The sequence below is a fragment of the Ictalurus punctatus genome, chromosome 7, assembly GCF_001660625.3.
Source record: "Ictalurus punctatus breed USDA103 chromosome 7, Coco_2.0, whole genome shotgun sequence".
Classification (NCBI taxonomy): domain Eukaryota; kingdom Metazoa; phylum Chordata; class Actinopteri; order Siluriformes; family Ictaluridae; genus Ictalurus; species Ictalurus punctatus.
Genome location: NC_030422.2, coordinates 25,913,972 through 25,939,232, shown reverse-complemented (window position 1 = coordinate 25,939,232; position 25,261 = coordinate 25,913,972). Strand labels below are relative to the sequence as shown.

The 25,261-nt window shown below is 39.6% G+C and overlaps 1 protein-coding gene and 2 long non-coding RNA genes across 4 annotated transcripts; 1 reads left to right on the top strand and 2 right to left on the bottom strand.

The window, feature by feature from the left end:
• Positions 1–8,029: 8,029 nt before the first annotated feature.
• LOC128633017 (uncharacterized) lies at positions 8,030–9,093 on the bottom strand. Of its 2 annotated transcripts, none has more exons than XR_008396703.1 (2): positions 8,919–9,093; positions 8,030–8,498 (listed from the first exon to the last, which is right to left on the bottom strand). It is a non-coding gene; the product is annotated as an uncharacterized LOC128633017 (long non-coding RNA). The 2 variants fall into 2 exon arrangements; XR_008396702.1 differs by lacking the exon at positions 8,919–9,093 and adding an exon at positions 8,753–8,912.
• Positions 9,094–9,225: 132 nt separating this feature from the next.
• LOC128633026 (uncharacterized) lies at positions 9,226–12,600 on the top strand. The gene is made up of 2 exons (XR_008396715.1): positions 9,226–10,004; positions 10,141–12,600. It is a non-coding gene; the product is annotated as an uncharacterized LOC128633026 (long non-coding RNA).
• Positions 12,545–23,499, bottom strand: LOC128633014 (Fc receptor-like protein 5). The gene is made up of 8 exons (XM_053681494.1): positions 20,740–23,499; positions 17,688–17,723; positions 17,298–17,549; positions 16,893–17,165; positions 16,070–16,321; positions 12,996–13,112; positions 12,835–12,900; positions 12,545–12,681 (listed from the first exon to the last, which is right to left on the bottom strand). Exons 1-7 carry the CDS (start codon positions 20,768–20,770, stop codon positions 12,842–12,844), a joined length of 1,020 nt encoding a protein of 339 aa, XP_053537469.1. The 5' UTR covers positions 20,771–23,499; the 3' UTR covers positions 12,545–12,681; positions 12,835–12,841.
• Between the last annotated feature and the right edge of the window lie 1,762 nt (positions 23,500–25,261).

Genomic DNA, 25,261 nt, shown 5'->3' with positions numbered 1-25,261 from the left:
GATTATTAGGGGGCCATGATAGATAAGGGCCAATGAGGGAATTTCACCGGGACACCAGGGTTACACCCCTACTCCTTACAAGAAGTGTCCTGGGATTTTTAATGACCGTAGTGAACCAGGACCTTGAGCTCACTGAGTGCTGTTAGTGTTTGCCACAGAAACTAGAGTGAGAACATATAGGTGTGGCTGTTTTAATTTTGGCTTTACTGAGAATGTGAAAGACAGCATTTCCTCACCTCTCACACAGCTCAGCTAGAACAGAAACCAAACCACAATAATGTTTCATGTCTTGACTGCTAATCATTTAAAATGTGTAATCATTAAAATCATTTAAAATCACATATCTGCTGGCGAACAAATAAGAACAAATAAACTCTGTGTAGTAACGTCAATTAATCACACCATTCATTGCTAGATATAAATGGTAATTTTTAAATGTAAATCAAATCTGAAATGAATGATGTGAGCTAATTCGCAGTTGTGTACAGTTTTCAGATAAGACTAATAATGAAGCAGGAAGTCTTAAACTGTATCACTGCTGCCATTTGCAAAAACATTATCGTTCATAGATTAGAGTCTGCACATCGGAAGCTCGGCTGTGCTCTTTGAACCTACTGGCTCTACAGGGTACTGCAAGTAAAAACATGATTTACAGTGCCCTCCACTAATATTGGCACCCTTGGTAAATATGAGCAAAGAAGGCTGTGAAAAACTTTTATATTTTATTAAAGAAATTCACAAAAATTCTCTGGATATCATGGATAAACAATTGCAGACAAAACACAGGTTCATATAAAAATATCTTTGTTAAATATAGGTGTGCACCAATTATTGGCACCCTTTAAGTTGATACTTTGTGCTACCTCCTTTGACAAGATAACAGACAAGAGTCTTCTCTTATAATGCCTGATGAGGTTGCAGAATACATGGCAAGGGATCTGAGACCGTTCCTCCATACAGAATCACAGCAGATCCTTCAAACGCTGGTGGACTCTCCTCTTCAGTTCACGCCACAGGTTTTTTTTTAATGTATGTTTTGGATCATTGTCTTGCTGTAAGATCCAAACACAGCCCATTTGAAGCTTTCTGGCAGAGGCAGTCAGGTTTTCATTCAATATTTCTTGATATTTTATAGAGTCCATGACGCCATGTATCCTAACTAAATGTCCAGGTTCTCTGACAGAAAAACAGCCCCAAAACATTAAAGAGCCACCACCATATCTAACCGTGGGCATGAGGGACTGTTCCATAAGTCTACCTCTCTGTGTGTGCCAAAACCACCTCTGGTGTTTATTACCAAAAAGCTCTATTTTAGTTTCATCTGACCATAGAACCTGATCCCATTTGAAGTTCCAGTGGTGCCTGGTAAACTGAAGACGCTTGAGTTTGTTTTGGGATGAGAGTAGAGGCTTTTTTCTTGAAACCCTTCCAAACAACTTGTGGTGATGTAGGTGACTTCGGAATTGTAGTTTTGGAGACTTTCTGACTCCAAAGACGCAACTAACTCCCGCAACTCTCCAGCTGTGATCCTTGGAGATTTTTTGGCCGCTCGAACCGTCCTCTTCACAGTGCACTGAGACAATATAGACACACGTCCTCTTCCAGATTGATTCATAACATTTCCAGTTGACTGAAACTTCTTAATTATTGCTCAGATGGTGGAAATGGGCATTTTCAATGCTTGTGCTATTTTCTAATAGCCACTTCCCATTTTGTGAAGCTCCACAACCTTTTGCCGCACATCCCAGCTATGTTGCTTGGTCTTACCAATTGTCATGAATGACTAATTGAATTTGGCCTATGTGTTACCTCATATTTATCTTGGTTGAACAATTTCCTGTTCGTAGTCACCCAGGTGTACTAAAAATGTAAAATATCAACGGGAATATACTTCACATATAATTTTCTTACATGAATTCATAAGGGTGGCAATAATTGTTGCACACCTATATTTAACACAGATATATTTTGGATAAACCTGTGCTGTGTTTGCAATTGTTTGATATCCATGAGAGCAGAGTATTTTTCGTGATTTTATTTTTTTTTTAACAAAAGATCAAAAGGTTGAAAAATAAAGACAATTGTTCACAGCCTTCTTTGTTCATATTTACCAAGGATGCCAATATTAATGGGCACTGTAACTGCAATGAATGTGGCTTTACTGAGGTACTGAGCTTCAAATATGAACCGAGAGTTATCATTATGTTTTTTATTAAATATACTATATACTCATGAAGTCATGGTAAATGTGTATGATGTCTAATAATCTAACCCAGGGGTGCCCACACTTTTTTGACTTGCGAGCTACTTTTAACATGACCAGTCCAAGAGATCTACCTACGCTAAAAATGCGAAACATATATTTACTCATATATATATACTGAATATACTTCAAATATGTATACACACACAATATATGTTCATGTACCTTGCATAACTGCATGAGCCCTTATGGCACACTACAATTCAGTACATTTTTGGTCATTACCCTACTCTGATGACTTGCACTGAATAGAATCAGCCAGGGTTGCATAGTCCGACAGTAGCTGCTGGTAGCCAGCCTCAAGCAGGCCTCCAAATGATGATCAGTCATTGGGGAACGGTATTTGGACTTAATAATCTTCATGTGGGAAAAGGCTGACTCTCATAAATAAGTAGAGCCAAATAATGCAGTCAAGGAGGTTGCACATTTCCTCATGTTTGGGTACTTTTCCCCTGTGAGTAATTTCCAAAACTGTCCATGAGCCCTGGACTTCAGCTGAATGTCAGTCTGTAGTTTCAAAATCTCATCCTCCACTTCAGACGAGTTCAGGTGAAACAGCGTTGCAATTTTCGATGCGAGTGAATCAACCTCAACATTGTCCCTGAATGGGTAGCACATGAATGTAGCGACTGGCTCCAGTAAAGCAAAGTCTTGAAAGCGTCTGTCAAACTCTGACCGACAGCTGTCAATCTGCTCCGTGCAGCGTGCAATGTTCAACTGCGCACAAGCCGCAATTCCGCTGCGTCTCCAGATCTGACGCGAGGTTTCGGAAGTTCCCAGAATCATGGCGCTGCAGCTTTGAGGACAGGAGTTGCATTTTTCATTTAAAGGCATTAAATGAGCTGATCATATTGACCACGGTTTTGTCTCTTCCTTGCAGCTCCAAATTAAGCTAATTTAACATGTTGGTCAGATCGGTTAATAATGCCAAGTCCAGCAGCCACTGATCATCATTGAGTTGGGTGCATTCTGCATGTTTAACAGCAAAAAGAAACTCGTTATCTCCGGACAGAGCTCTCGAAATCTCTGCAGGAATTTACCCCTACTAAGCCATCTCACGTCAGTGTGTAGCAGGAGCTCAGAGTGGTCGCAGTCTGCCTTCTCCAGATGCGCACGAACAGCCGTCTTTGAAGTGATCTAGCACGTATAGAACAGGCGATCTTTGTTGCCACATCCACGATCTCGTTCATGTTTAGCATTTTTGCGCATAAGGCTTGTTGGTGTATTATGCAGTGGTAGTTATGGAAGTCAGGGAAAGCATCGTCTTCCCTGCACTTGGCAATGAATCCATTTGCGCTGCCAACCACTGCGGGCGCATCGTCCGTGGTGACTGATATCAATTTGCACACTGGGAGCTGCGTTTTGTCAATGAAGTCTTTAAAAGACTGAAAAATGCCCTCTACCCGCGTGTCTTCTTTCATGGGCAGTATTGCTAACAACTCTTCTTTTGAAGTCATATCTGTAAACAACATCCGAATAAAAACGCACAACTGGGCTGAATCACTTCCGTCCGTAGACTCGTCCGATTGCAGTGAGAAACACGCGCCATCTGTGATGTCCTTCCAACGCTGTTGTGTCAAATCCTCGGCCATGACTTCACAGCGCCGTGTAAATGTACTTATTGATAACTGGAGAGCTTTGATTGAAGATAATATTTCGGTTTTGTTTTTAAAGTCCCGAAACAACGAGTCAGCTGCGTCTACGAATGCCTCTTTATCATCTCTCCGTCTTGGAATGACTTCTTGTGTTTAATGATGGAGTGACTCGCCCGGAACGATGCTTCGGTGGCTGCCTTAGCATTTGAAGTTAGTCGTGAGAAAAATAGCTGCGTTTACATGGACAACAATAATCCACTCTTAAACAGATTAAGACCCTACTTTTATTAAGAAACTACCATGTAAACAGCAATTTTTACTTACCTAAATCTAATTAAGGTCATACTCGAATTAAGCTCTAATCGAATTAAGACAGGTGGAGTACTGCTGTTTTAGTCGCATTACGGACGAGTATTACAGACATGTAAACACCTTAATCACATTATGAACGTCGTGTGAGAGTTTGCACCGCATTTTGCGACAGGACACGATCACACACGGCAGTTTTACGTTTTACGGCGAACAAGAGAGTTCGGCCGCGTCCCAAACCGCATACTTTCCTACTATAGGCCTGTAGTGGGGAAAAATACATGTATCTCGGCTACTATATAGACGGTAACTACGCGGTTTGAGACGCAGCCCACGGCTTCAAGCAGTTGTCTATTAGCACGTACACCATGACAAATAATTAACTGCACTTAAAGCGTTCGTGAAATAAAAATAAAAAACACCCACAACTGTATACGGTACCATAACGAAGACGAACTCTATGTTGACACGTGAAATTCTGGAGGGACGTCGGACGGCGTGTTGCGTTGACGTAATGACGCGGGCCGTTAATCTAATTATGTTCTATAACATGTAAAACGGGAACATGACAGGAGTGTCCTAAAAGCGTAAACACCTTAATCACATTATTATCTTACTCAGAGTAAGGTCGATAATTAGATTACTGCTGTCCATGTAAAAGTAGTCAGTATCGTAGTTTTTATGAACAGTCCTGAAGTGCCGCTCCACATTTCCCTTTTTCGGAATAGCAATGGTAGCTTGGCAGATCAGACAAACGCACTTCGAATATAACATCGTGAAAAAAAATCATCCTCCCATTCCGCATGGAAGTGATAAGTCTTCGGTTTCATGCTTGATCCCGCTACCTCACTCATTTTGTACCCTTTCTTCAGTAGGAATAAATTGGAAAGTTAACTCAGTGATTTCGCTCCATAGCCTTTAGCACCGGCGCGTTTGATCGCACAAGCATGGTGAGAGAAAAGACGAGATCTCAGACTGGCTGCCCTCTACATCATCTAACATCTTTTTTTTTTTTTTTTTTTTTTTTTTTTTTTTTTTTTTGAATGGCGATCTACCAGCACTTCCTTTGCGATCGACCGGACGTATTGGGCACCCCTGATCTATCCCTTTTATTTATTACAGTATTTGGTGAAATGAACTTGACTGGTTTATATCTGTGTGAAGCTGCTTCATTCACAATAATATTATATTCTCCTTTTCTTATTTCATTTTTCATTACAAGTCATCTGGACCTCCCATAGAAGTTTGTGTGACAGAAGACAAGACAGCACTCACACTCCGCCCATCTAGTTAACTTCACATCATCTCCCCACACACGCAGTAGTTTAGACATTGTCTAGACTGCACACGTGGGTCTGCGCTACAGCTCCATTTCACACACACACACACACACACACACACACACACAGGTTTTTATCACATATTACTTCTCCCTGCTGATCCACATCCCCAATAATCACACTACACACACCAGATAAGTTTAAAACAGAACATCTTTTTACGTATCTGTATATTTGTATAGTCCGTCTTTGTTTGTGCTGTAGATTGTCCGCGTCCGTCTTCCGGGTCCAGTTCGCCGAGACTACAGCATGAGGGAGGAGATAAACTCCGGTCCTATTTCTGCACCAGTGTTTATGTGTCTGGGGGAAAAGGGGAACTTTTATTGAAATGAACATGAGGAAGGTGGTTAATATGTGTGTATGTTCACATTATGAGCATATTATATGTTTATATGTATATGTTTATGATGATGTATACTTATCTTTATGTGTGACGTTGTTGTGTTCATACTTACCTGATATTTATTCTTTATAATGGTTCATGCCCAATGGGCGGGGCTTCAGCTTTATAAGTGGGCTGCTACCCTACACGCGGGGGCTGATGGAAAGTCCGATTCATTTCCACGAACCGGTTCTTTCGGACGGTTTGTTTCGATGTGCATGTGTCAGTGTCATGTTGTATCAATGAAACCTTCAAATAAAGTCATTTGTGTGAACGCATATTGCTGATTATTGCCTTTTATTAACCTAAGATAATGGTGTTTGTGTTCACAGTTTAATTTGCTGATCCTTCATGTCGGATTCGACTGACCAATATTGAGTAGGCCACATCTTGGACAAGTTTCCTCCATTAATGTTTTGCACCTACAGCACACATAACATACACTGATGTACAAACGCAGATATGTTCTACGTGTCTAAAGTATAAGGAAAGAATAAACTAGTCTTATAAACTCCATGATTTATTTTAACAACTTAAAATATAATCTGCATACACAATAAGCTATAGTAAAATTCATTTATATTTCTTGTTAGAAAGGATTTTCCATATTTTAATAAAGTATTCAATAAAACTAGTCATAAGCATATTTCCAATACGTTTTGTTTGTTATTAAAGAAACTTACATTTCACATCAGGCTTGTTCAAGTCATGTGCATAGTGTCAGCAACTCACTTGTCTGAATCCTCGGTAATCCTCGGCAAACCTCGACAGTTAGTTGAACCGGCTCATATGGTTCTTTTTGAGTCGGACATGCTGTGCGTGCTACTACAGCTGTGCATCTTGCGTCATCAACCCGGAATTAAAGTTCGATTCAGTTTGATTTTGTGAACCAGCTTAACTGATTACTTCTGGAGAATCAGCTCAAAAGAACAATTCATTCAAGAACTGGCCATCACTACATGCAGGGGTTAGTTTGCTGGTTCGTGTGGAGTTAGATGTGAGAGTAGTGTCTTCAAAAGTATTAATATTGTGAACTTTTTTGAAAAAGCAATCCAGTCTAATTATAAAATTATTATCAAGTTATAGTCAAGATATATATTTTGTCAATATTCATTTATTTTCACCATCATGTAAATATTTTTTTTCTTCATTTAGCCTGAGAATGTGAAATGATGGATCAGCAGTGCAAAAACAGTTTAGCACCTCCTGTCTCTTTCTCACTGTTTAACTCACACTGCTGAGAAAAGCAAAACACAACAACCGCTTTAAAGCCCAGTGATGAACATTGTGGGAAATGTTCACTCAGTCTGACAGTCACAGACAATTCAACATAATGGCAGTATGTAAAACTGAACTCTAAAGATAAATTGAACTTTGAGACGTGTGTAAAATGTTTCCATAGCATCAAAAAATCAGAAGCTAAATATAGATAATTTGTGGTTCAGTGACACATTTTAAGTTTTGTCTCAGCTAATGTTAACACTGTCTATTATAACCGATTCATACAATTGGCATTAAATGAGCTAGCTAACATCCATCCCATCCCCTACCAAAACAGTGGCCTTCAATAACCCGACACATGTGGACACTGCCTTTGGCAACTTTTAGCAAGTGTAGGCACTGTGTATCATGATAAGTATAGTCGTACAGTTGCAATCAAAATTACTCAACCTCCATTGCAAATCAGGTTTATTGTCAAAATTTACAGACTTTCAGCTGTTTGCAATGAACACATCAAACAAAAGCAATTGAAATAGTTCAACACAACGAATGCTTCAAATGGTTTCCCCAAATTCAACAGAAAATGCAACTTATAATGACTTCTCCAGTCTAAAAATTATTCAACCCCTTCATGGCATTTTTAGTACTTAGTAGAGCACGCTTTTGCTGTTATGACCTGCTGATAACGAGATGCAGAGCTTCTGCCGGCGGTCCTGAGGAATCTCAGCCCATTCCTCATGAGAAGTGGCCTCTAGTTCAGTAATGTTCTTGGATTTATATTGTATATCAATCCTGCACGGAAGGAACTGTTATTCACAGTTTAGTAAATCCGACTACGCCACCCTGGGGGAGAACCAGGGAAATACTCCCAAATAAGTTTTACCGATTGAAGGCAAAGAACATGAGAGTGAGACATGAGTATCAATAAAAGTTACATTTTATTATCACACTTAAGCATCTTTAAAACTTATAAATATAAAGTCGCTCTCCCATGAAGCACAATAAGAGTTTTAAAACTAAGCAATTCTCCAGGCCCAGGCTTGGTGGGAACAAGGCAGGCCAGTTACTTCCTGGGAGGTCATCCAAACCCACCTTAATTAAAACCAAATCATTAAACACTACCTACACCATAAGGAAGTTGTTGTGCTGGCACACTGAGCACGCTGTGAAGCACACACCACCGAATGAAGGCAGCTAGCTTCCCCTGTCCACCAAGACTCACTGGTTCCTGGAGAGAAAGAAAAACACCAATTAACCCAGAATTACACAATACACTAAACAATAAGCAAAGAAAGAAAAACTAAAATATTACAGACACTGTGATGTGGTGGCTAGAACACTCAGGCCCACTGACACCACCACATGAAATAGAGGAAGTTAAACAGCTCCTGAACAGAACCAGAATTATTGTTAACACTAAATAAAATGAAAAGTATAGCCACTATAGTATGGAGACAATAGGACAAAGCCACAACATACACCCCATCAACAGTGTCACAGGTAGCGTCTTCAGCTAGGGATTTGTCTTAGAGGAGATTTAGATGCTCAACTCCCAACTCCCCACTCTCACCTCAACACAAATATCAGAGAGTCAAACTAAATCTACCAAGTCCCAATGTGAAAAAGGGAGAGGTGCACTTACTATTGGGTTGAACAAACACCAAACACGAAGTTGTATGATTACGCACGCGCGGCTAATGTTACTATCACTGAACGCACGCGCCACCAGCGCCGCTCCAAAACTATAAATAAACAAATTAGCCTTGAGATGTTCACCTCATTACACTCTGAGCAAAGCCTCAACGTACCTGAACTGAACCGGGAACTGAAACTGAACCGGAAATGCCAGGGAGCGAGGAATTCTGAATCACCAATACACGGTTGCGCCTGCCAAAATAAAGGTCCTTAAATAATAGGGTAGCTCCGACCTTATTGATCTGCCAAAGCCATACCCCGAGCAGGTCAATAGGGTAGATCACTTATCCTGCCACACACACACACACACACACACACACACACACACACACACACACACTCTCTCTCTCTCTCTCTCTCTCTCTCTCTCTCTCTCTCTCTCTCATTAATTTTGGGAAGACACTGTCAGTATCTGTCTATGCAAGCTCTCTGGAACTGCCTGTGCAGTAACTTTGTGCAGCATTATGGAGGTCACCCTATCTGTGCTATATCTCATGGAGGTCACCCCATCTGTGCTAGATAGTGTGGTGTCTTAATGCACACCAGCTTCTAACCAATCAGAATCCAGTATTGAGACTGACCATGGTGTAATACATTATGATCAACTTTGTATTCTGCTTACATGTGACTGCTCCAGAAGATATATTGTTGTATAATAATGAAATGTATTGTATTTATTGTTTTATTATAGACTATGTCTTTACTGAGAGACTGTGAGGGTCAGCTTTTAACTTTTTTGCATGTAAACCATTATTATCAGCAGTGGAGTGTCATCATATACTACATTCACAGTACACTATAGACTGTATGTACAGTATCTGGTCTTATTCCACTCTTAATTAACAGGGACACCACTTCAGCTTGGAGGGACGGACTGTGGGATATTCATGTTGATGGTAAGTGGTCATATAATTGCTATACCATTGCCTCTGTGTGTGCTAAACACTGCATTTGTTAATATAACATCAGAGTTTTGATTTTGTATTTCAGTACGCCCTGTATGTGACCCTTGCAAAGCCCTTTGATTTTTCAGCTGTGAGTTTTTATCAATTTATGGTTATTTTTTTCAGCAAAAGGACCGTAAACACAACTACAATTTTATGATTAAGATTTTCAATTGTCATCGTTTATCATTCTGACATGCCTGTAATCAGGAGGTGGCGGTGCCATCAGTTACTACAGGCATTTCCTCTGGCAAGGTATGATACTCATAACTATAGTTTGGATGAAGATGTCCATTATGTGCATTCCCAGTATGCAGGTCATTTGTAATAAATAAAAAATAATGTACACTGGAATTTTTTTTTTTACTGTTTTGTCACTTTTTCTTCAAAGTCAAGTCCAACAGTCAGTCACCAAACAAACAATCTTACTGGAGCTAAACATCATGGAGGTCACCCCATCTGTGCCAGACCTCATGGAGGTCACCCCAACACAGAGAATCCATGTATATACAGGGAATGTTTATGTATTGTTTGACTATTGTTTGTTTATGTAATTACCTTTCTTGTTTCATAAAAGTGTTTGAGCAGCACTTGACTAATTACATGATTATTGAAATGTCTTATCTTTTTGTACAAAGGACTCGGCGGTGATGAAACTCTGCTTGCCTGTGAGTGGGTGGAGGAGAACAGACCCCACTTTGCTGGGAAAGTTCACTTACCACGGATCATGAGGATGAACGAGGATGATGCCTTGTTGGCCATCACAATGCAGGACCTGTTTATCAACACTATTTTTTATGAAAGTGAAATGGACGAAGAGAAAATCCAGGCTCCCTTCCTTTTCACCTTCGAGAGATTAGAGGACATGGAGTTTTTCATGCAGGAAACATACGATAAAAGAAATATTCATGTGTCTTGCCTGCACAACCCTCACCGCTAACAAGCTAATTAGTGGGGTAGATCTGTGAAAAAAAAATTTATGTGTAGTTTTAGGTTTTGTAAAATGTTTTTTTTTACCCATTAAAGTGTTGTGGGGAAAAAATGTGTTCTTGAAATCTAATATACTAAAATTTTATTTTGTATCTTTTATCATATTTTTTTTTTTTTTTCCTAGAGTGAAGATTGATTTTTATGTTAGATGTACATTTAGCTAATAAAGCCGAATAGAAATAAAATAAATTCAGCAACACTTGAGGGCAGTGGAGTATGTGACTAATAAATTGTAAATTAAGTAACACTCCCAGTCTACTACCAAATGTTCATGGAGTTGGTTGTCTTTCTGCCAGTCTCAGAGCACATGTGTCCTCTTGTTTTGTTCTTTAGTGTGACACATGGCTGTATTCAGACTACAAGACAAGGTGCTTATTGTCACGATTCCCCCTTGAAGCAGTGTGCTCTATGTGCGAATGCGCGAGCACCTGCTTTTCCGTTGTTGACCGTAGTGACATCTGGACACGTGTGTTTTGTTTATGTTTCTGTCGTGTCTCCTCCCTGTTCTGTCATTGGCTGGGATTTCACGTGGGTCTGTATTGCTCTCAGCTGCTAGCGGTTTAGACGCTGATCATGTCCGCATATATACCGCGCGCCTCCCAGCACACAACGCGGAAGATTAATGTCATAGAGTTAGTTTAGTTCGTGGCACAGTCACGAGTTCGTTCGCGCTGGATTATCCGCTTCCAGTCCCTCGTCATAGTTCGTTTCTCGTTTTGTTTATCGACCCTGTTTTCCGTGACCACGACCTAGATTCCAGCCTTGCCCACTGTTTGCCTGTTTGCCAATCGCCTGACCTCTTGCATGTTTGTGGATCACGTTTTGGATTTGTCTGCCTGTCTCTCTTTCAAATAAACAACTGTTCATCCTGCACTTGCATCCGTCCTATCTCTGCTCCGTCACGATTCGTGACACTTATTACCATTTGATGAAGACAATCACATGTGGACCGAGTCCATCCAACATTATATTCACATATTTCCATCTAAATTATATTCACAATGATACTCTTGTTGTACATGCATTCATTTTTCTTTCATGATTGGGAGACCCGAAGTGTACATTTAAAAGCAACAAAAGAGATAAGACAAGCAGATAGGTGATCATTTTATTTATTTATTTATCACACCTGCAAGGGCAACTCAGTTCCCATGTTTAAAAGCAAAGAGCATATTAGGAGCACACTTTATTACATTAATGAATCACATATGACTTAGGAAATTCACAAATAGCCTACATAGCCTTAATACAGTGGGGAAAAAGAAAGTAGTCTAGTCGTGCAGTTTGTCACAGAAACAGTGCAGAAAATTCATGAAATCATGAAAAATGTTAAAGATAAGGCAATATTAGCTATGCCAGCATCTCCAGTTCCATGCAAGTCTCATGGTTACTTTGACCTAACCTTCGTGCATTAACAATCAACATTTTTTCCCCTTTGAGTAAGTTTGATCTAATGAAGGGCTTGCATTGACGTTAACAGCCAGTAGATGGCGAAATGAGCCATAGAGGTGGAACTAGACTAGATCCATAAATTACTAGACTAGATCAAGAGAGGTGGAGCTAGACGTCCAGCTCCATCTATTTGGCTCTGCAGTGAGCAGTAGTGATGGGAAGTTCAGACCATTTTACTGACTCGGATCTTTGAATCTCGTTCAGCAAAATTAACAAATCTTTTTTCAAGTCATTTCTTTCATTTCCGCAGAATATAATTAAAATGTTACATATTAAATTCACCAACACATCTAGTACTTGCACAAACGATCACATTTGGAATTAAAAATAAAATATAGGCTATTGCAGCCAAGGCCAAATTATGAGAAACAGAAATGATTAATTAATAGCTTAGCATTAGGTCTTCAGGCTATACAGTCTGTTAGTTCACCTCACCTCCCGATCTGAGTCGTTCTTTCTTTTGTCATGTCGCATTTCTCACGTCTGTTCCCTGGAAACAGAAATGATTAGTTCAGCTCTCGAGTCTTCGGGTCAGAGTCGTTCGTTCATCACGTTACAGCTCCATGGGCTGAATGCAGTGTTCTCTGCTGCACTCGGAGCTGCTGTTATTTAAAAGCTAGATGATGAAAAATAATGTGAAAACCTGAGACTCAGACAGATGCTTCAGCTTCTATCACTCTATACGGTCTGTTGTCCTCGTCAGGGTCAGCTGTAAAATACACAATCATGAACACTTCAAATCAGCCTCTTATTAAATGTCAGGGTTTAATTTTATGGCTAATGAAGAACACTGTGAGTTCTTACTTCGAGCTCTGTAACACTTCACTGCCAGAATGATGGTCACCAGCACATACGGAGAGGCCGCTACTGCACTGCTGAGGAGCTTCAGTACCGACAGTGGAGCTTTTCTATCTGATGGAACTGCAGGGAAAAATACCATGGATAATAAAATAATTATATAATCATCATAATAATAGATTATAATTAATCATATATAAAGCATACATTACAGATCATACATTTAAGTTACATGTGAAGATATGAGTCTGAAAAGTTGTCTGTAACTTAATGTTTCTTTAACCACATACATTTAACTGAACATTAGGGCAGTAATATTTGCCTTTATGTTAGTAATAAAGGTGATACTGACATCCAAAAAGTCTCATCTCTCTGTATTCTTTTTTCCTCTTTTTTATTCTGAGTCTGATCTTTGTGTGCAGATGTGTGTATAAACCTCTGTGTCTCAGATCTCTGCAGCCCTGAACACAGCGCTATCTGTTGGTCTTTTGTTAGAATTAACTGAATAAAAAGATCAAATCTGTGTCACCCTAGAAACTGCACTCAGTTTCTTTATAACAATATTATAATTTATTTTCAACAATTCAGTAGATTAAAAGTGTTATCTTTATTCCTGTATATTGTACATCTATTACTGATGAGAACATTGAAGACTCACTGTGCACTGTGATGTTGACAGGATTACTGCGTCCTCCAGATTCAGACATTAATAACATTAAATGAATGAATGCCTTTTATTGTCACTATACACATGTACAATGAAATTAAGAGCCACTCCTTTTTGTTCTGTGCAAACATGTACATAAGAATTGCCAAGATAGAAAAAAAAAAAAAAAAAAAAAAAGATATAACCACACGAAATAAGTACAGTGAGGGAAAAAAAGTATTTGATCCCCTGCTGATTTTGTACGTTTGCCCACTGACAAAGAAATGATCAGTCTATAATTTTAATGGTAGATTTATTTGAACAGTGAGAGACAGAATAACAACAAGAAAATCCAGAAAAACGCACGTCAAAAATGTTATAAATTGATTTGCATTTTAATGAGGGAAATAAGTATTTGACCCCTCTGCAAAACATGACTTAGTACTTGGTGGCAAAACCCTTGCTGGCAATCACAGAGGTCAGACGTTTCTTGTAGTTGGCCACCAGGTTTGCACACATCTCAGGAGGGATTTTGTCCCACTCCTCTTTGCAGATCTTCTCCAAGTCATTAAGGTTTCGAGGCTGACGTTTGGCAACTCGAACCTTCAGCTCCCTCCACAGATTTTCTATGGGATTAAGGTCTGGAGACTGGCTAGGCCACTCCAGGACCTTAATGTGCTTCTTCTTGAGCCACTCCTTTGTTGCCTTGGCCGTGTGTTTTGGGTCATCGTCATGCTGGAATACCCATCCACGACCCATTTTCAATGCCCTGGCTGAGGGAAGGAGGTTCTCACCCAAGATTTGACGGTACATGGCCCCGTCCATCGTCCCTTTGATGCGGTGAAGTTGTCCTGTCCCCTTAGCAGAAAAACACCCCCAAAGCATAATGTTTCCACCTCCATGTTTGACGGTCGGGATGGCGTTCTTGGGGTCATAGGCAGCATTCCTCCTCCTCCAAACACGGCGAGTTGAGTTGATGCCAAAGAGCTCCATTTTGGTCTCATCTGACCACAACACTCTCACCCAGTTTGTCCTCTGAATCATTCAGATGTTCATTGGCAGTCTTCAGATGGGCATGTATATGTGCTTTCTTGAGCAGGGGGATCTTGCGCGCGCTGCAGGATTTCAGTCCTTCACGGCGTAGTGTGTTACCAATTGTTTTCTTGGTGACTATGGTCCCAGCTGTCTTGAGATCCTTGACAAGATCCTCCCGTGTAGTTCTGGGCTGATTCCTCACTGTTCTCATGATCAATGCAACTCCACGAGGTGAGATCTTGCATGGAGCCCCAGGCCGAGGGAGATTGACAGTTCTTTTGGGTTTCTTCCATTTGCGAATAATCGCACCAACTGTTGTCCCCTTCTCACCAAGCTGCTTGGCAATGGTCTTGTAGCCCATTCCAGACTTGTGTAGGTCTACAGTCATGTCCCTGACATCCTTGGAGAGCTCTTTGGTCTTGGCCATGGTAGAGAGTTTGGAATCTGATTGATTGATTGCTTCAGTGGACAGGTGTCTTTTATACAGATAACAAACTGATATTAGGAGCACTCCCTTTAAGAGTGTGCTCCTAATCTCAGCTCGTTACCGGTTTAAAAGACACCTGGGAGCCAGAAATCTTTCTGATTGAGAGGGGGTCAAATACTTATTTCCCTCATTAAAATGCAAATCAATTTATAACATTTTTGATGTGCGTTTTTCTGGATTTTCTTGTTGTTATTCTGTCTCTCACTGTTCAAAGAAATCTACCATTAAAATTATAGACTGATCATTTCTTTGTCAGTGGGCAAATGTACAAAATCAGCAGAGGATCAAATACTTTTTTCCCTCACTGTAATTGTTGTTTTTAAAATCCATTTATTTGCCATCACATTTTATTCTGTATAATTTCATGTTTTGGTCATTGTTAAGGAAGCAGAGTGGAGCAAAAGAAAAAAAAACCATACAATTACTCGAGATCCTGATGTGATCTGGCTCCAGGTCTCTTATGTATGATTTCCAAAGTGATTAGTCAGCACTTATAGAGACAAAGCAGGTGATTTATTTACAGTGTAGCTTTAAGGCCTCTGGTATCAGACACACGCTGTACATTCTTTCTATATTGATCATAATTTAATATTTTGTAGTGAGTGTTTCAGCACTAATGTCTGTGTTTCAGTTGCAGTTATAAACACCATTATGAGTCTGATTAACATGAGTGCTGTGTAATTATAATTTCCATCTTTCTCCTACCATGAGATTTATTATCCCTACATAACACTGATATCTGATCGTCTGTGTCTCTTATAACAGAGATTCTCTTCCTGATGAACACACAGTCAGCTGTACTTTACTTTAACTTTTGCTCTACTGTTCATGAATGACAGGCTTTATAAATATCTAAAATATAATAAGAAATAACTTAAAACATGCAGTGAAAGAGTAGAAACCATGACGTACCTCTAACTGTAACTGTAACTGGATCACTGAGCTCTGAGTCGTAGTTTCCTCTGCGTGCTTTACACTGATACACTGTTTCTCCTGCATTAGAGACTGTATCATGGAATGTGTCGGTGTCTTCAGCTACTTGGACTCGATCTTTGTACCAGAGAAAAGTCCATCCATTAGACAGCAGATTACAGTTCAGAGTAACTCTGTCTCCAGTGTAGACGGAGCTCTGAGGACTCACTCTCACAGTCGGTTTGGGTTTTTCTGTTGATATGAAATGATGATGATATTAAAGTTTTCCTCTTTACAACATCAACAATAGTTTTATCATCTTAATCAGATGATTTGTGTCTAATAATGCATTTATATTCTGCATTTGTTAAACAGTTACAGTTGTGTGACTTTATTACATGGACAACATGGTCTTATAATATCATTATACTCTATATATACTGTACATGGAATTAATTTAATAAATTGTTCATAACTGAACAAACACAATTTCTTAAAAAATTGTACTTTATGAGTGGTGCATAAATACACACTCTTAATGAATTCATCTTCATCAGTGTGTTCACGATTATGAATGTTGAACACAGTGAATGTACAACTACACTATTAATCATTACTAGACACAGGATAAGTAACTAAACATTGGGTTTTTTTCCGGATCTGTGACATTTTAAATAAATCTTGTGACTTTAATCCACACTGCATGTAGTGATGTGATGCTGAAGTTACTAAATATTGGTGTGAGGAAGAGATTAACACATACACACACACACACACACACACACACACACACACACACACACACACACACACACACACACACCTGACACAGTGAGTGTAACAGTGTTGCTGGTCTCTGAGGTCTGAGAGTCGCTTCTTCTCCGTCCACTGCAGGTGTATTTAGCGCTGAGAGACTCTACAGCAGTGAATGAATATTTACTGTTCTCAACAGAGGAGAGTATTTGGACACCATCTTTATTCCAGTTGTACATCCACTCAGTGTCTGCATGTCCTCGTATTTCACATGTGAAAGTCACTTCCTGTCCACTGAATATCTGTCCATCAGGCTGCAGAGTCAGAACGGCTTTTGGTCTCTCTGTACAGTTACAACAAATACATCAAATCAGCCAAACACACCCTTCTCTGACCATCTGATATTTAATCAGTGTGTTTTGTAATGATTATGTGTATCAGTGCATGTTACAGGAGTGTAAGATCAGACATGTACCTATCACTGAGAGAGTCACTTCATTACTCCATGTTGTTGTCCGTCCATCAACAGACCCGTAACATCTGTATTTGTGACTCTGATCTACTTTTATAGTGTAGAAATTTTCAGCAGAACTGTGAACATTATCATCATCTTTGTTCCAGTAGTACGGTCCACTTCCTCCTGAAATCCTACATGTGAGTGTAACCGTCTCTCCTCTGAATATTTGTGGTGAATTCGGCTTCACAGACAGAACTGGTTTAAACACTGCTGGAAAAGTCAAAAAGCAAACACACACTGTCAATGTAAATAACTTAAATTCTGCATGACAATGTACAAACAATCTTCTCCACTTTAATACAAATCCAGCATGTACACAACATAGGCAATAAAATATGTATAAATCACCTTGAGCTTGTCCGACTCGGATAAGTGGAATAAGCACTAAAAAGGGAAGAGGAACAGAGAATATGATGTAACGCTGACTTGATTCTTTTCTTTAAGAAGACAAATGAGAACAATGTCATATACTGCAACAAAAATCTATATTCAGTTTCACTTCAGCTATAAGAAATGCAATATATCGACCTGTTTCAATAATGAATGGAGTTTAGAAAAAGCTATTTTCACTCAGGTCACTATGCTGCTCATTACTGTCTCATGTTTAATCTGATCCACATCTGCTAATCTGAAACTGGATTACACACTTCCTTCTCTGTGTCTCACATGAGAAAGGCGCTCCTGTTCACTAAAGCTGTGGTGTAATACATACAGCCTGCAGGATGATGTGTCATATATGATGAAAAACCCAATCTCAGTAGCACACACATGCTAATGAACACACTCTGGCTAGGATTGTGCAACGTGCTGAAAAATGTCTGTCAGAGAAACATCAGTGACAATAACTCTCGAGTGTTTCAGAGGAAATACAACTGTATATTTCTTTTAGGAAATAAACCACAACCCCACTTGTATAATTTGCTCCCAGCAAAGGGCTGTGCCTAAATCATTTCTATATTTGAAGGCACTACAAAAACAATTTTGGTAAAAAGTATGGCTAAACACGCTGTAAGGCTTGTAGTGAGATGTCTGAACCTGGAGAGAACTACTCTCTGAGGACAAAGGACTACTACGGGAATGAAAACTCAATCTCTCTCACAGAATTAGCAACTCCATCTGAATTAGCACATCATGATGAGTGGAGACTGGAAGATCCTCACTACACTGTTTCCTTCTTCCTCTCCTCACACCCTTCTCTCTCGGTGTCGAGATCACCTTAAACACACCCAAGATCTGTATGCATTACATAACATGTTTTAATGTGAATAAGATGTTGACTATACATGTTTGCTATCATATAAAAGGTCTCGGTGCATCTGGAAAATATGGTCTCATTCCCTCAACAGCAGTTCAAAGCAAAATACTGCATGCCGTTAAAGGCATACCCTCCCAAGACCCTCACTAAAATTACCTCCTGTATGTAAATAAGGTACATCCTTCCACAAACATCAAATTATAATCACAAACAGCAGCATTTGGTGGACCACAGAGCGTCTGGGTATTTAGGGCAGAGCTGGGCAAAGATTCGGGGAATCTGTAGGCAGATCTCCCACACGATCACTGTGTGTAGTTTTCTATGCCAGGTATTGGCAAGTTTTGACTTTGTTGTATTATTATGGTTTGAATTTGATTGGTAATGTAATGCTGAATGTATTTCTTCTTTTTTAGACTTGATTATATTCTGAAATTATTTACTCTAGTATATTATGTTAAGTCCGTGTTACCACAAATCTGTGACCAGGTTAGTACAGGCTAAAATCCAGGTGTAGGTGGAGCATTGTGGCACGCCAACTGAGATTTTAGAGTCCAGGCTAATGACTTTAGTTAAGTGTAGGTAGATTCTACAGACTCGATAGGAAATTTCCATTTAGGACAACGTAAAGTTGATTGACCAAATCTAAATAGGGTGAAGTCTAAACCTCTGATTATTGTAATATTTCCTAGTTAATGTGTACATAGGAAACTGCGGCATGATTATATAAAGCTAATTTTAACTCCGATATTATTGGTCTATCTCTGTAAATTTTATTGGTCATGACCTCTGGCTAGAAATAACGTTACTATAATTAAGTGTTACTATCAAAGGGGACTAAACAAACTACGTTTTAGAAAAGGGCAAGCATGGGCAGCCATGTAAATAGTATTAGTCAATTACCTCTGGCTAATGACCAAGACTGGCGAGTTTGTGACCGTGACATCCGCGTACACGGCCAGCGCGAGACTGAGCGACATCGAATCCGAATGAATGAGCACAATTTAGAGTGTAGAATAAACTAGAATTAATTAAATGTAAAAGATCAAAAGTATTTACAGATCTGTGATCTACAAATAACTAGGAAACAAATACAACATTGAGGTTTTTACAGTTGGAGTCAGATTTAATTTAAGAGAGAGTCAAACAGATTTGGAAATAGAAATTGAATCATCTAAATGTATTCACATCGCTTCGAAAAGACAGAAACACGCAGGAATCCTTCTACTACGTCGCTGGATAGCGTCGTTGGACCAGTGAGTGGACCCTTACAAAGCTAACTGCAGCTCTGAGACAGAAGCAGTCGATTTTCACTCATCATTATGAGATGAATAACTGCTGCTGTGAAGGTTAGCAAATATCAGCCAAAAGATTAAAGCAATTTATTTGCATTGTGTTTATTGTTAAAAAAATTACACAGATTTGAATAAACCTTATAAAATTAACAACACATATTGTTAATGACTAGGGATGGGATATATTGGTGCAGCCCCTTTATTGTGAGACACATCAGGGATCTGTTAAACAGCAGCACTGTCACGGAGAACATTAGCAGAAACAAAGCAGTCTATACACTCAGACAATCTTATATGCCTGCATCAGCAGAATTAATACCATCACATGTCGATTGTCCTTTAGTCTGTGCCATGGAAACAGCTGAATTCAAACTGGCATGAAACTTAAGTATGGATAATTAGTCATCACACTGACCAGATATTAAGAGAGCGTAAAAACAGTGACACAGACTGTACCATTCAGTACATGTAAGTTCTACATACACACACACACACACACACACACACACACACACACACACACACACACACACACACACACACACACACACACACGCATGCGTGTTTGTCTCAAATTCCCACACGTAATTAATAATATTCTACACATAAATCTAACCCTTACCTCAACCTCAGTAACCAAAATAAAAGCTAAAATAAAAAATTCTCACAAGGGCTCAACTCATATAAACTAACTCACATAACTGATATGGATATACACAGATACGACTAAGTGATCTTTCTAAAGTATAAATCACATATTAACCTCATCACACAGGACATTAGACTTCATCTGAACATATTGTTTTAAACCACCACTCACTCTAATGAAGACACAAAGAAAACATTTACTCACAGATCATCACACGCAGTGGACGGAGCTCCATCCTGTCACACTGATGAAGGACTGACTGATCAGTGGTCTGTGTTAAAGCCACTACACTTCCTGTGTTCTTACACACAGAGTGAAAGAGAGAAAGACTTCCGTTCTGGTCAAAGTTGATGTGCTCTTTTTATATGAACCCAGAAATTACAACAACAATTTTCAGAACATAACTTTATTCAACTCCTGAACTTGTACAGTTCCTCTGCTTCTTCACTCAGGTTCATAATTGATCTCAACAAGACATCCAGTGGAACTTTCTGGAAAGCTTTTTATCTCGTTTGATAGAATAAGCAAGCTAACTCTTTTAAAAGAATGAGGTCTTTCCTAAATCAAGAAACTTTTCTATTCTGTCAGATTTACTTCAGGTTTTGGGTTTGATGCAGTCCATAAAGATCAGAAAAGTTCACTGGACATGATGTCAGAACCTCCTCTGAAGCTGGGAGGCAGGGCTTCTGCTAGTCACAAAATGTTGTTCTTAAATGTACAACCTAGATGTGATCAGTGAAAGGGATTCTAAGACTTAGATTTTTCCAATAAATCTGTGTGTATTTTCATTCATTTTATTTGTATATAATAATAATAATAATAATAATAATAATAATAATAATAATAATAATAATTCCTTATATAGCGCTTTACTAGGCACTCAAAGCACTTTACATTGTGTGTGTGGGGGGGGCGGGGGTCTTCTCAACCACCACCAGTGTGTATGATGCGACAGAACACCCACTACACATCATCCACTGGTGGAGAGGAGAAGAGAGTGATGTAGCCAATTCAGAGATGGAGATTATTAGGGTGTCATGATAGATAAGGGCCAATGAGGGAATTTCACCGGGACACCAGGGTTACACCCCTACTCCTTACAAGAAGTGTCCTGGGATTTTTAATGACCATAGCGAACCAGGACCTTGAGCTCACTGAGTGCTGTTAGTGTTTGCCACAGAAACTAGAGTGAGAACATATAGGTGTGGCTGTTTTAACTTTCGCTTTACTGAGAATGTGAAAGACAGCATTTCCTCATTTCTCACACAGCTCAGCTAGAACAGAAACCAAACCACAATAATGTTTCATGTCTTGACTGCTAATCATTTAAAATGTGTAATCATTAAAATCATTTAAAATCACATATCTGCTGGCGAACAAATAAGAACAAATAAACTCTGTGTAGTAACGTCAATTAATCACACCATTCATTGCTAGATATAAATGGTTATTTTTAAATGTAAATCAAATCTGAAATGAATGATGTGAGCTAATTCGCAGTTGTGTACAGTTTTCAGATAAGACTAATAATGAAGCAGGAAGTCTTAAACTGTATCACTGCTGCCATTTGCAAAAACATTATCGTTCATAGATTAGAGTCTGCACATCGGAAGCTCAGCTGTGCTCTTTGAACCTACTGGCTCTACAGGGTACTGCAAGTAAAAACATGATTTACAGTGCCCTCCACTAATATTGGCACCCTTGGTAAATATGAGCAAAGAAGGCTGTGAAAAACTTTTATATTTTGTTAAAGAAATTCACAAAAATTCTCTGGATATCATGGATAAACAATTGCAGACAAAACACAGGTTCATATAAAAATATCTTTGTTAAATATAGGTGTGCACCAATTATTGGCACCCTTTAAGTTGATACTTTGTGCTACCTCCTTTGACAAGATAACAGACAAGAGTCTTCTCTTATAATGCCTGATGAGGTTGCAGAATACATGGCAAGGGATCTGAGACCGTTCCTCCGTACAGAATCACGGCAGATCCTTCAAACGCTGGTGGACTCTCCTCTTCAGTTCACCCCACAGGTTTTTTTTTTTTGTTTATGTATGTTTTGGATCATTGTCTTGCTGTAAGATCCAAACACAGCCCATTTGAAGCTTTCTGGCAGAGGCAGTCAGGTTTTCATTCAATATTTCTTGATATTTGATAGAGTCCATGACGCCATGTATCCTAACTAAATGTCCAGGTTCTCTGGCAGAAAAACAGCCCCAAAACATTAAAGAGCCACCACCATATCTAACCGTGGGCATGAGGGACTGTTCCATAAGTCTACCTCTCTGTGTGTGCCAAAACCACCTCTGGTGTTTATTACCAAAAAGCTCTATTTTAGTTTCATCTGACCATAGAACCTGATCCCATTTGAAGTTCCAGTGGTGTCTGGTAAACTGAAGACGCTTGAGTTTGTTTTGGGATGAGAGTAGAGGCTTTTTTCTTGAAACCCTTCCAAACAACTTGTGGTGATGTAGGTGACTTCGGATTGTAGTTTTGGAGACTTTCTGACTCCAAAGACGCAACTAACTCCCGCAACTCTCCAGCTGTGATCCTTGGAGATTTTTTGGCCGCTCGAACCGTCCTCTTCACAGTGCACTGAGACAATATAGACACACGTCCTCTTCCAGATTGATTCATAACATTTCCAGTTGACTGAAACTTCTTAATTATTGCTCAGATGGTGGAAATGGGCATTTTCAATGCTTGTGCTATTTTCTAATAGCCACTTCCCATTTTGTGAAGCTCCACAACCTTTTGCCGCACATCCCAGCTATGTTGCTTGGTCTTACCAATTGTCATGAATGACTAATTGAATTTGGCCTATGTGTTACCTCACCCAGGTGTACTAAAAATGTAAAATATCAACGGGAATATACTTCACATATAATTTTCTTACATGAATTCATAAGGGTGGCAATAATTGTTGCACACCTATATTTAACACAGATATATTTTGGATAAACCTGTGCTGTGTTTGCAATTGTTTGATATCCATGAGAGCAGAGTATTTTTCGTGATTTTATTTTTTTTTAACAAAAGATCAAAAGGTTGAAAAATAAAGACAATTGTTCACAGCCTTCTTTGTTCATATTTACCAAGGATGCCAATATTAATGGGCACTGTAACTGCAATGAATGTGGCTTTACTGAGGTACTGAGCTTCAAATATGAACCGAGAGTTATCATTATGTTTTTTATTAAATATACTATATACTCATGAAGTCATGGTAAATGTGTATGATGTCTAATAATCTAACCCAGGGGTGCCCACACTTTTTTGACTTGCGAGCTACTTTTAACATGACCAGTCCAAGAGATCTACCTACGCTAAAAATGCGAAACATATATTTACTCATATATATATACTGAATATACTTCAAATATGTATACACACACAATATATGTTCATGTACCTTGCATAACTGCATGAGCCCTTATGGCACACTACAATTCAGTACATTTTGGTCATTACCCTACTCTGATGACTTGCACTGAATAGAATCAGCCAGGGTTGCATAGTCCGACAGTAGCTGCTGGTAGCCAGCCTCAAGCAGGCCTCCAAATGATGATCAGTCATTGGGGAACGGTATTTGGACTTAATAATCTTCATGTGGGAAAAGACTGACTCACATAAATAAGTAGAGCCAAATAATGCAGTCAAGGAGGTTGCACATTTCCTCATGTTTGGGTACTTTTCCCCTGTGAGTAAGTTCCAAAACTGTCCATGAGCCCTGGACTTCAGCTGAATGTCAGTCTGTAGTTTCAAAATCTCATCCTCCACTTCAGACGAGTTCAGGTGAAACAGCGTTGCAATTTTCGATGCGAGTGAATCAACCTCAACATTGTCCCTGAATGGGTAGCACATGAATGTAGCGACTGGTTCCAGTAAAGCAAAGTCTTGAAAGCGTCTGTCAAACTCTGACCGACAGCTGTCAATCTGCTCCGTGCAGCGTGCAATGTTCAACTGCGCACAAGCCGCAATTCCGCTGCGTCTCCAGATCTGACGCGAGGTTTCGGAAGTTCCCAGAATCATGGCGCTGCAGCTTTGAGGACAGGAGTTGCATTTTTCATTTAAAGGCATTAAATGAGCTGATCATATTGACCACGGTTTTGTCTCTTCCTTGCAGCTCCAAATTAAGCTAATTTAACATGTTGGTCAGATCGGTTAATAATGCCAAGTCCAGCAGCCACTGATCATCATTGAGTTGGGTGCATTCTGCATGTTTAACAGCAAAAAGAAACTCGTGATCTCCGGACAGAGCTCTCGAAATCTCTGCAGGAATTTACCCCTACTAAGCCATCTCACGTCAGTGTGTAGCAGGAGCTCAGAGTGGTCGCAGTCTGCCTTCTCCAGATGCGCACGAACAGCCGTCTTTGAAGTGATCTAGCACGTATAGAACAGGCGACCTTTGTTGCCACATCCACGATCTCTTTCATGTTTAGCATTTTTGCGCATAAGGCTTGTTGGTGTATTATGCAGTGGTAGTTAAGGAAGTCAGGGAAAGCATCGTCTTCCCTGCACTTGGCAATGAATCCATTTGCGCTGCCAACCATTGCGGGCGCACCGTCCGTGGTGACTGATATCAATTTGCACACTGGGAGCTGGGTTTTGTCAGTGAAGTCTTTAAAAGACTGAAAAATGTCCTCTCCCCACGTGTCTTCTTTCATGGGCAGTATTGCTAACAACTCTTCTTTTGAAGTCATATCTGTAAACAACATCCG